Source organism: Myotis myotis, unplaced genomic scaffold (genome assembly GCF_014108235.1).
Source record: "Myotis myotis isolate mMyoMyo1 unplaced genomic scaffold, mMyoMyo1.p scaffold_m19_p_3, whole genome shotgun sequence".
NCBI lineage: Eukaryota > Metazoa > Chordata > Mammalia > Chiroptera > Vespertilionidae > Myotis > Myotis myotis.
In genome coordinates this window covers 163,238,401-163,250,367 of record NW_023416335.1, presented here as the reverse complement: position 1 = coordinate 163,250,367, position 11,967 = coordinate 163,238,401, and the positions used below count along the sequence as shown (strand labels likewise).

The 11,967-nt window shown below is 45.0% G+C and overlaps 1 protein-coding gene and 1 non-coding gene across 7 annotated transcripts in view; both read left to right on the top strand.

Moving 5' to 3' along the window:
* Positions 1 to 104, top strand: LOC118652229. The gene has a single exon (XR_004966496.1). It is a non-coding gene; the product is annotated as a U6 spliceosomal RNA (small nuclear RNA).
* Positions 105 to 4,107: 4,003 nt separating this feature from the next.
* The window catches only part of ATF1 (activating transcription factor 1), a 66,732-nt gene continuing 58,872 nt past the window's right edge, over positions 4,108 to 11,967 (top strand). For 2 of the 6 annotated variants that reach the window (XM_036298092.1, XM_036298089.1), the window contains exons 1-2: positions 4,108 to 4,363; positions 10,838 to 10,936. In XM_036298092.1, the coding sequence (XP_036153985.1) occupies positions 10,844 to 10,936 (93 nt within the window). In that variant the 5' untranslated portion in view covers positions 4,108 to 4,363; positions 10,838 to 10,843. Of the gene's footprint in view, positions 4,364 to 10,837; positions 10,937 to 11,967 lie in introns of those variants that run through there. The other 4 variants (XM_036298093.1, XM_036298090.1, XM_036298095.1 and 1 more) reach the window with 3 other exon arrangements.

Here is an 11,967-nt window from a genome sequence, read left to right as displayed (position 1 = left end):
GTGCTTGCTTCAGCAGCACGTATACTAAAATTGGAACAATACAGAGATTAGCATGGCCCCTGCGCAAGGATGACACGCAAATTCGTGAAGCATTCCGTATTTTGCACCGCGCTCTCGTGGGCTGGGAAAAGGTATGAGTCAAAGCACACTGTGTGGCACTCAACGAAAGCCTGACTTTTGAGCAAAAAAAAGAAAAGATGGCGGTTAATTTGCATATGCAGGCACGGAGCGAAGACTGAAGACAGCCTAGAAGGAAGCCAAGCACTGCAGAAGGGAGCAAAGCGGCGGAGAAGGGGGGGAGCCGAGGCAGCGGAGACAGTAGGGGAGCCGAGGCAGCGGACACAGGAGCGGAGCCGAGGCAGCGAAGAAGGGAGCAAAGTGCGCCAAGGCAGGCTTAGCTCCCTTCTCCGTGGCTTCACTCCGGCTGCAGGAAGCCCTATTCTTGCAGGAATCTTCCTGCAACGGGCCTCTAATACACACACACACACACACAAAACATCAATGAAACCAAGAGCTGGTTCTTTAAAAAGATAAACAAGATTGATGAACCATTCATTAGCCAGACTCATCAATAAACAAACAGAGAGGGCCCAAATAAATAAAATCAGAAATGAAAGCAGAGAAGTAAAAACTGACACCACAGAAATACAAGGGATTGTAAGAAAATACTATGAACAACTATATGACAAGCTAGACCAGCCGTGGGCAAACTATGGCCCGCGGGCCGGATCCGGCCTGTTTGAAATGAATAAAACTAAAAAAAAAAAAAAGACCGTACCCTTTTATGTAATGATGTTTACTTTGAATTTATATTAGTTCACACAAACACTCCATCCATGCTTTTGTTCCGGCCCTCCGGTCCAGTTTAAGAACCCATTGTGGCCCTCGAGTCAAAAAGTTTGCCCACCCCTGAGCTAGACAATGTGGATGAAATGGGAAAATTCCTAGAAGAATACAATCTCCCAAAACTGAATCAGGAAGAATCAGAAAACCTGAATAGGCCAATAGCAATTGATGAAAGTGAAGTAGTAATTAAAAAAAAAAACTCCCAGCAAACAAAAACCCTGGTCTGACAGCTTCACAGGAGAGTTTTATCAAACATTCAAAGAAGAACTAACACTTATAGTCCTCAAACTATTCCAAAAAAATCCAACAGGAAGGAACACTCCCGTGTTCTTTTTATGAGTCAAGCATTATCCTAATTCCAAAATCAGATAAAGACTCTGCAAAGAAAGAGAACTACAGGCCAATATCTCTGATGAACACAGATGCTAAAATCCTCAACAAAATATTAGCAAATTGGATCCAGCAATATATTAAAAAGATCATACACCATGACCAAGTGGTATTTATTCCAGGGATGCAAGGCTGGTACCGTATTTGCAAATCAATAAATGTAATACATAACATAAACAAATTGAAAGACAAAAATCACATGATCTTATCAATAGATGCAGAAAAAACTTTTGACAAAATCCAACACCCATTTTTGATTTAAAAAGAAACCTCTCAGCAAAGTGGGAAAAGAGGAATCATATCTCAACATAATAGAGGCCAGATATGACAAACCTACAGTGAGCATCATACTCAATGGGCAAAAACTAAAACCATTTCCTCTAAGAACAGGAACAAGACAGGGATTGCTGGAAGCCGGTCCAGCCTTGCTGCTTGACACAGTCGCTGCAGGGAAGAAACATCTGCACAGCATGTTTCAAGGGACCTGGCGTATATGGCATACTGTTCTTAATATGTTTGCTCCCCTTCTTGGCGCTATTTGTTTTAACCAAGGTCACCTCTCCTAGAAAGGTTGTTTCCCCGGGTAGGGATTTTTCCCTGAAGTTAGGGAGAGAATAAAACCCCTTAACTAAGTGCCAGGCAGGTAGTTCATCACTTTAACTACGAACAATCACGCTTAAGCTACATAATCTTTACTCCCTGGAATGGAGATAAGAAACGCCCTAACCTTTGGAATAGAAATTGATAGGATTAAAATCAACTGGAATAAATACAGATGTAACAAGACAATAAAACACAGAACCTGGCTGGAGATCCTGGCTAGGCTGATCACCTGAACGCTGTCTCCATGTCATTCCTTCTTCGCTGACTCCGTCCACATCTTTGGGAACCCCTGGGCCTGCTGGGGCAGGACCCCAACAAGGGATGTCCACTTTCACCACTTCTATCCAAAACTAGAGGCCCAGTGCACAAAAACCGTGCACTCGGCAGGGGTGGGGGGCCCCCCAGCCTGGCCTGTGCCCTCTCGCAGTCCGGGAGCCCATGGGGGATGTCCAACTTATGGCTAAGACCCACCCCTTGCGGGGAGACGGCCTAGGCTGGCAGTCGGACATCTTTAGCACTGGTGAAGATGTGGAGAAAAGGGAACCCTGCTGGTGGAATGCAGACTGGTGCAGCCATTATGGAAAACAGTATGGAGTTTCCTCAAAAAATTAAATATGGATCTGCCATTTGACCCAGTGATCCCACTTCTAGGAACATATCCTAAGAAATCTGAAACACCAATCAGAAAGGATGTATGTTCATAGCAGCGCAATAGCTAAGATCTGGAAACAGCCCCAGTGCCCATCAGTAGATGAATTGATAAAAAAGCTGTGGTTCATTTACACAATAGAATACTATGCAGCTGTAAAAAAAAGGAGCTCTTGCCCTTTGAGACAGCGTGGAGGGACCTGGAAAGTATCATGCTAAGCAAAATAAGGCACTCAGACAAGTATCACATGATCTCACTCATATGTGGAATCTAATGAACAAAATAAACTGATGAACAAAATAGATCCAGAAAGATAGACACAAGACAGCGGAGTCTCAGAGGGAAGGCAGGGGTGTGTAGGTGGGTAGAAAGAGATCAAAGAACCTGTATGCACATATGCATAACCCATGGACGCAGACAATAGGGGAATGAAGGCCTGGGGGGGGGGGGTAGGCAGGGGAGGCGCTAGAAGAGGTCAATTGGGGAAAAGGGCGGATAAGTAAACTTTCAACAGTAAAGAGTTAATTTTTAAAAATCTAAATAAAGGCAGTCAACCTGTTTTAGTTTTCAATAGGTAGTCAATGTTTGCTGAATGATGATGTCTAAACGTTGGTGAACGCCTAGGAGTGTCTGGCACACGTTCATCCCTGAGCTTTAAATCACAGTCTGGCCCTAAAGGTTAAAACCAGAACGGGCTCTATTTTTCTAATCAGCTTTCCTCATTGGAGAGCCCAAACTAGTAAAACTTCAGAAGCATTCTGGAACTTTTTAATTTGTCAAGAACACATTAAAAGGTTTATCATTGGGAGAGATCAACCAAAGGACTTGCATGCATATAAGCCTAACCAATGGACACGGACACGAGGGGCTGAGGGCAGAGTGGGGGAGGTGGGGGGGATAAGGACGCATATGTAATACCTTAATCAATAAAGAAATTTAAAAAATGAAAGGTTTATCATTTATCATTACTATCACTATAAAGCCATAAAAACACTTTGCAAGTAAATGGATAAAAAGAAAAATATCCAGAAAGGTAGACACATTATAAAATACAAGTTTTTGTAATGTATTAAAAGGACGGTATGACATCTTATTTTACGACAGTCCGTTATGGAACTTTTTTCTGGTTTAACTGTTGGTATAAATCTGAGTTCCAGAGTGACACAGCCCACTGGCCATGACGTTGTTTTTCAAACCCGTCTTGGGTAAACTAAGGAGCCGAGGGGAACGAACCTCCCCGCTCCCAGCCGCTTCTCCACCGAGAGCGGACAGGTCGGGACGCGTCACGACGAGGGAGGGCAGCTCCCGGCCCGGCGGCCCAACGAGGGGCCGCCGGTGGGGGCTGAGCTGCGAGCGACGCCGCTGAACGACCCCCAACACCCTCCGACTGGTGATGGGCCCCGAAAACAGACGTGGGGACGGAGCGCGGGCAGAGCTCCTGAAGCGAAAATGAATCTGCGCGCCTACCATTCCCACCGGAGTTTACACCTCCGACCGGCGCAACGCGCCACCCCGCGCAAACCCGGCACAAGATGGCGGCGCGTCAGATGCGTAACGTGATGACGTAGGACGGCGGCCGCGCGGTGGCCCCGCCTTAACCTCGCCCCCCACGCTCGCTCAGTGTTGACCCCCCTCCCTTCCCCGCCCCCGGCCTGGAGCAGATCATGCCGCCGGTGGCGGCCCTGACTGCCGAGGAAACGGTCGCCTAGGACAGTTGGCTGTTCGGTGACACTGCTTCTCCCCGCCCCGCCAGGCGTTTGAGAGGCACGTCCCCCGCCGCGTGACGGGGTGGGGAAGTAGGTAGTAAACTCGGAGCCACCTGGGAGGGGGGAGTGGAAGTTCCCGCCCCGGAGAGCGGCGAGGCGACAGCCACAGGTAAGCGGGGGGCGGGGGTGGGGCGTGCTCCCGAGTCCCCTGGCGGGGGGCGGGTGCGGGGACGCCGCGCTGCGGGGACGCCGAGCCGGGCAGCTCGCCGGCTGGGGGGTCGCGCGCGGGCGGCCGCGGTGGGGGAGGGGTGCGGAGGGCGCTCGGCGGAAGGGGGAGGGCTCGCCCGCTGTCCCCCGGCCTCGCGCGCTTCCGGTTCTCGCGCCGGGGCTGCGCTGTTTGCCGTCAGTGGCGGGTCTCTCCCCCGCTCCCCGCGGCCCCCGATCAGATGAACTCGAAGACCTCCCGCCGCGGGGCGGCTGTCGCCTCCGAAGCCGCCCTCCCACGGGTCTGGGCGCGTGCCCTCGGCGGAAGGGCCGGTGGTTGGCGCGGGGAGCCGGGGCGGGCGGCGTGGCCTTGGCGTTCGCGCGCGGTTGGCGGAGCGCGGCCGGGGACCGGTTACCTTCTCCGGAGAGCCCACGGCCGCGCACCGGGCGCCCTCGGGGTGCCAGGCCCCAGGTCTGCCCGCCGTGCAGGGCAGGAACGGCCCTTACCTTCTTAGACTTGACAGTCGAGTGGGGAGACAGTAAAATAGTCAGACAGACACACAGCAGTCACGGAAAGATGCAGGTGATGAGCGAGAAGGCGGGTGTGGACCCGCAGAAGGTCGTCTGTTAGCTCTGGACCCACGACTAAGCCGAGGACGCGTCTGTGATGGTCCTCCCCCGAGTCGTGAATCTAAGCGAGGGATCCCAGAGCGTCAGCTGCCGGGCAGCGGGCAGCATCGTCGCTCCGAAATTGTGGTCGATGTCAGAGAATGTCTGCTTACTCGGTTAGCTCCCGAGGCCGGGGGGCTGCGGGCACTGAGCGCCTTTGCCCTCCGAGGCTTTTTCGGCACGGGCTTGGCAAGATCTTCGTCAAACTGGCCGTTTGGGATGAGAGCTCGTACTCTTACGTTTGCAAAACGTGTTTTATCCTGAGACTTCCGTTACCAACACAACAGAGACACGCCGTTTTATTAAAACGCTATTTTTCTTATACATGAAAGCGTGCGGTCTCCTCTAGCTCAATCAGAATAATTCTTTTGTTCTAAACTTGAATGTATTCGCTCTATTATTTGTAGATATCTTTTTTTTGTAGATATCTTTTAAGGTTTTGTTTGGTCTGTGATACATCTTACAGTACTATATCACCAGTAGGAGATAGTCCCATCTAAAAATACTTTTAAAATGCTTCCCCCATTTATTTATAATGAATTTTCAACTCTAACATAGAGTGTTTTCCTGTGCCTGAATTGTCCCTGTTTCTAAGGCTGGGTTGAGATAATTGTCTAAACATAGTTATTTAACCCATTGTTTCTATCAGTTTTAAGTAGGTAAGCCGAACTAAACACATGGATTTATTCAACAGTAATAAATGTATAAGGTATTAGTGTTATATTGGGAACAGGATGTGGTCTTTGACTCCCTGGAGCTTGCATTCTGTGGGACGGAAAGCAGGCAATTAAATACTGTGATAAGTGCCATGAGAAGAGGGGGAACGTGCGGGAGGTGCTAGGCCAGCCTAAGGGAGGTAGGAGAGTTTGCCCTGAAGAATAACCATAGGAACAGGTCACATGGAGAGAAGGGGGATAGTGTTTCTGCAGAGGGAATATGTATAAAATCCTGAAAGTGAGAGAAAGCGAGGCAGGCACGTTTGAAGATCTGAAAGAAATTCAGTATGACTAAAGCAATTTTGAGGGGAGATCATGAATTCAGTTGTGGAAAAGGTGAGCAAGAAGACGCCTTGCCTCAAGCTTTCTCATAGTTCAACATCCTCTATAGGTGAGGGACTAAGACTCTCTCCATTCATCATATGAGAGTACTACACTGTATTTGCTGATGTTTACTATTTACTGTATATGTGAGGGTCTCTGCTGGGCACAAAACATACATTCACATGATACAAGCACTGACCTTAGGTGCCTTAAGACTAAGGGAAACAGTGGCAGGGGTGGGGGTGGTGTGGAAGAGGGTATGGGGGATAAATTGTGATGATAAATAAATAAAAGTTTTTAAAAAGACTAAGGGAAACTGACATGCCAATAAACACAGTTCAGAGTGTTAAGTAACCTCCTCAGAAATATCTGCAATGCACCGTGGAAGCACTGAGAAAGGAGGGACCTGGATCAATAGGGAACATAATGTTTGGGATGTAACTTGAAAACAAGTTTGTCAGGTGGACAAGTAGGGAATGTGAGAGTAGAGGGGCAATGCAGAAAAAAAGAACATAGACTTTGGATTAAAACAGTTCTGGTCGCAGGTCTTGCATTCACATCTTACTGTGAGATCCACAGTAAATGACAATTTTTTTGAGCCTCAATTTAGGGAATCCATCAGGTAATATATTTAAAAGCTCCTGGTGTCTAGCACATAGTTCTTTTTTCCTTTGAAAGTTTTCTCTAAGGTGCTATGCTTTGCTCTGGCTGGTTAGCTCAATTGTTTAGACTAGAGCAGTGATGGCGAACCTATGACATGCGTGTCAGAGGTGACACGCGAACTCATTTTTTTGGTTGCTTTTTCTTTGTTAAATGGCATTTAAATATATAAAATAAATATCAAAAATATAAGTCTTTGTTTTACTATGGTTGCAAATATCAAAAAATTTCTATGTGTGACACGGCACCAGAGTTAAGTTAGGGTTTTTCAAAATGCTGACACGCCGAGCTCAAAAGGTTCGCCATCACTGGACTAGAGCATCATCCCAACTTCAAGGTTTCGGGTATCATCTCCCTTCAGAGCACATATAAGAAGCGACCAATGAATGCATAAATAAATGGAACAACAAATCCATGTTTCTCTCTGTTCCTTCCTATCTCTATTTTAAAAAAAAAAAAGTACCATGCCTTTACTTATATTTCTCACTATGTCGTCAGCAAGATCACAGCCTGCTGCTATTTCTCAGCTCTCCACATACTTGGTACTTTTGAAGCTGTTCCACTGCCTCCTTGTGATTCTGCCCTACTTGAGGTTGTCTCATCTAAGCTTCCAGCAGCTGCCCAGGGCTTACTTTACTTAAGTGCCTTTGTACACAAAATTTATTGTGTGTTGAGCAAGTTTTTAACAGATTGTTTATCTCAACCTCAGTTTTAGGAATAATAAGTAAAAATAAGTGAACAAATAAAGGTTATATTCTGATAACGTCATTAAAATACAGATTGTTTATAATGAGATGAAACTATAAAGCTGTTTTCATTTTGGGGGGAAAAGAAGCCGATTCCTCTTTTTTTTCCTTTTTTTTTTAAGGGATTATAAATTTTTTAGGTCACCTGATAAACCTGATGGGCTGAGCCCCAAAATGGCACCAGCCAAAACTGAGTCCTCCTTAAAAAAATCATTGAAAATAGGTTTTCTTCTTTTCCATAAGAAATATAGTTATAATAATTGTCCAAGATTCTATTTGCTAACTGTAGGAAATGTTTGTTGTTTTGTTGATCATGTTAGTTTCCATTAGATGTAGGATTTCATAATAATGTTAGGGAGGGAAAATCAGTGAGTCACAGCGGAACGAACAGAAGAGTAGCATTTCCAGTAATTTAACAAGCTTTTCAAAAATCTTATTTCAGTGCTTTAGCACATCGTTTTTCTTCTTAACTCTATATTCTAACCATGTCTTCTGAAATGGAGTGTTTAAAAAAGTCTATTTCACTAGAAATAGTATGTAGAAAATATGTAATTCTATCTTTGGCGCTGTCTGTATGTTTACTTTGTGGAATTACATTTGTATTAGTGTAGATGAAAAAAATCATGGCACTGTTCCTGAAGAAGAGACTATTAGGTAGGCTTAAAAGCAGTTGAAGAAAGAACAAAGGAAATAACTAGATGAATTTGTCAAAATCAAAAGTTTTAAAATAGCCTTGGCTGGTGTGGCTCAGTTGGTTCAAGCGTTGTCCCATACACCTAAAGGTTGCGGTCTGATCCCCAGTACAGGATGTTTGTCTTCTCTCTTGCTTTCTCTCTCTCAACCTGTCTTTTTCTCAACCCGTCTCTTTCTCTCCTCCTCCCCCTCTTCCTCTCCCTTCCTTTCTCTCCCTTCCTCTCTCTCTAAAAATCAGTAAAAGCATATGAAAACTTTTTAAAATAAGCATGGTTAAATTATATTGAGAAAGTATTTGTATCAACATAATAGAAATAAAATTTATATGAAGAGCTCTGGCTGGTGTGGCTCAGTTGGTTGGAGCAATGTCTCATACACTAAGTTTGCAGGTTTGAGTCACAGTCAGGGCCCATTTCTAGGTTGCGGGGTCGAGTTGTGTGCATGGTCAACCGATCAATGTTATGTTCCTCTTTCTCTCTTTCCTTCTCCCTCTCCTTCTCCCTCTCCCTCTAAAAAAATCAATGGCCCTCGCTGGTTTGGCTCAGTGGATAGAGCGAAGGCCTGCGGACTGAAGGGTCCCAGTGGCACGTGCCTGGGTTGCAGGCTCAATCCCCAGTAGGGGGCGTGCAGGAGGCAACCAATCAATGATTCTCTCTCATCATTGATGTTTCTCTCTCCCTCTCCCTTCCTCTCTCTGAAATCAATAAAAAATATATTTTAAAAAATCAGTGAAAACATGTCCTCACATGAGGATTAAAATAAATTTATGTGAAGAAATAATGGAGGCTAATAAGGAAAACACTAAGTTCTGGTAGGTGGATGGACAAGTAATATGAACAGATAGATAGCTCACAGAACTAATGGATATATACCTAGCAGTGGGATTGTTGGATCAAATAGTAATTCTATCTTTAATTATTTGAGGAACCACCATACTGCTTTTCACAGCAGCTGCAATATTTTACATTCTCACTACAGTGCACAAATGTTCCAATTTCTCCATATCCGCACCAACACATTTTCTTTTTTGTTTGTTTTATATTAGCCACCCTAATGGATATGAGGTGGTATCTCATTATAGTTTTGACTTGGCATTTTCCTAATGATATGATATTAAGCATCCTTTCATATGTTTGCAGGCTAGCCTTCTCTTTTTTTCTTTATTATGTCATTGCACAAAACCACAAAAACCTTAAATTCTACCCAGTTTTTTTTACCAGTCTTTTTCTAAGTAGTTCTTCATTTGACGTATTCCATCTCATATAACCCATTTATTCTCATTCTTAACCAGCTGCCATATCCTCCAGTTGATTAGATCAGCGAGATTTTTTAGAGCCTCCTTAGGTATAGGTTTATTTAGTTATTTAGTTAGTTCAACTTCTACTCAAATTTTCCACATAAAACTATATGTGCAATTAGAAACTGTCCTTAGGCTAGAGAAAAGAATGCTGTGCTATGTCCATGGACAGGAAGACTATCATCTTATATAATAAAACCCTAATATGCAAATCGACTGAACAGCGGAATGACCAGTTGCTATGATGCACACTGACCACCAGTGGGCAGACGCTCAATGCAGGAGCTGCCCCCTGGTGGTCGGTGTGCTCCCATGGGGAGCGCTGCTTAGCCAGAAGCCGGGCTCATGGCTGGTGAGTGTAGCAGGGGTGGCGGGAGCCTCTCCTGCTCCGTAGCAGTGCTAAGGACATCCCCTAAGGCAGTGGTCTGCAAACTGCGGCTCGGCAAACCGTGGCTCTCGAGCCATATGCAGCTCTTTGGCCCCTTGAGTGTGGCTCTTCCACAAAATACCGGCTCTTCCACAAAATACTGACTTCTGCGCATGGGCCACGAAGTTTCAATCGCACTATACGTGCACGCCCACACGTGGTATTTTGTGGAAGAGCCACACTCAGGGGCCAAAGAGCCGCATGTGGCTCACGAGCCGTGGTTTGCCAACCACAGCCCTAAGGGATCCTGGACTGCAAGAGGGTGCAGGCTGGGCTGAAGGGGGCCCCCCCCCCAAGTGCATGAATGTTGTACCCTGGGCCTCTAGTACTTAATAATATGTAAGGAAAAGTCTTTTTTTAGAGCCTCACCCAAGGATATTTTTCCACTGATTTGATTCTTTTTTTTTAGAGAGAGAGTAGAAGAGAGAGGGAAAGACAGAAATATCGATGTGAGAGAAACACATGGATTGATTGTCTTCTGCACGGCACATTCAGGGCCCTGGCAGGGGAGGAGCCTACAACCACAGTATGAGCCCTTGTCTGGCATTGAACCTGGGACCGTTCAGTCCGCAGGCTGATGCTCTATCCACAGTCAAACTGGTTAGGGCATCCCAATTCTCTTTAATGGAGGCAACCAAGTTATCAATTCTTACACAACTATGCAGTGTACTATACATATGCTACAGTATTTTTCATTACCAGTTTTAAGATCCTATGCTTAGATTGCTACACTCCCAGAGCAGAGTTGTGGGAGCATATTGAGTCTGGTTAAATTGAGCTCAGCCCATCGTATAGAAAAGCTTTGTCTTGTTCCTCTGAAAATGTATGGATGTTAAGAAAAGAAATGTCTTCAGATCTTTTGAAAATGATTAGAAAGCATCTTTTAATTGACTTTTTTTCTTTACAGTTGATTATGGAAGATTCCCACAAGAGTAACACTTCAGAGACAGCATCTCAGCCTGGTTCAACAGTTCAAGGAGCTCATATTTCTCATATTGCTCAACAGGTAAGGCAAGGACCAGCCAACATATTGAGCCAGTTAGGAATATTTTATATGCAGATTAATTGGTTGTTTCAGATCTCTAATTACTAATGTTTTAAAAAGAACCAAGCCAAAAACAAAAACAAACTATAAAGTGTTGAAATACATGGAAGGTAGATTTTATTTAAATACTAGTGTTCTGGTGCACGGATTTGTGCACATTGAAAGGAAATTAATTAGAAGAAATATTTTTTTTTTTTAGAAGAAATATTTTAATATCGCTATTCACCCTTTCTCTATCATAGAAGTGTCAACCAAATTCACAATCAACAATGACAGACCTGAACACATGCTTGTGATTGGCGCCAGCAAGAGCTTTATATGTATCGCACATGTGCAAGTCAACTTAGCCTTTTATATATGTAGAATAAACTTGCTTAATTAGACCTGCTTTCTGATTTAGCTAAATTTTTTCCAGCCCAGTGAAGCACCCCAACTTCTCTTTCAAGTAATTGTCAGCAACACAGCAGTAAATATCAACATGAAGCACATTATTATTGTAGATCACACAGGGCGAACAAAGGGTTTGACTACAGTAGTGTTTGACTATATTCTGCGCAGTGAGAAAACCTGAAGTCATTTTCAAGCTCTACCATTTCTTCTTTTTAGTCGGGTCAAGTTTCTAAACTTTCTACATCTTCGTTTTCTGGCTAATGAAAAGAAAATAGGATTCCACTGAGTCTCCTATCTACCTACTCAGGACCTATGTGAGGATCAAATGAGATGAGGCGTGTGAAAACGCTTTACAAACATTTGGTTAAAGTGTAAAATGTTTGCACCTGGCTATAAAGCAAACTCCAAGGAGGCTAGTTGCTAGGGAGAGGAAGCCGGGCATTGCTACGTGATGCCATTACCCAGCATCCACAGTGACCATTCGGGCTGGGCTGGGGCCTTCATTTTGCACCATGGGGTCTTGGCAGAGTTGGCTGTGATTTGGTTTGGTGTAGCTCCGGGGTGGTGGTGGGGCCTGTGTCCCACTTGGGGAAAGCCGGGTG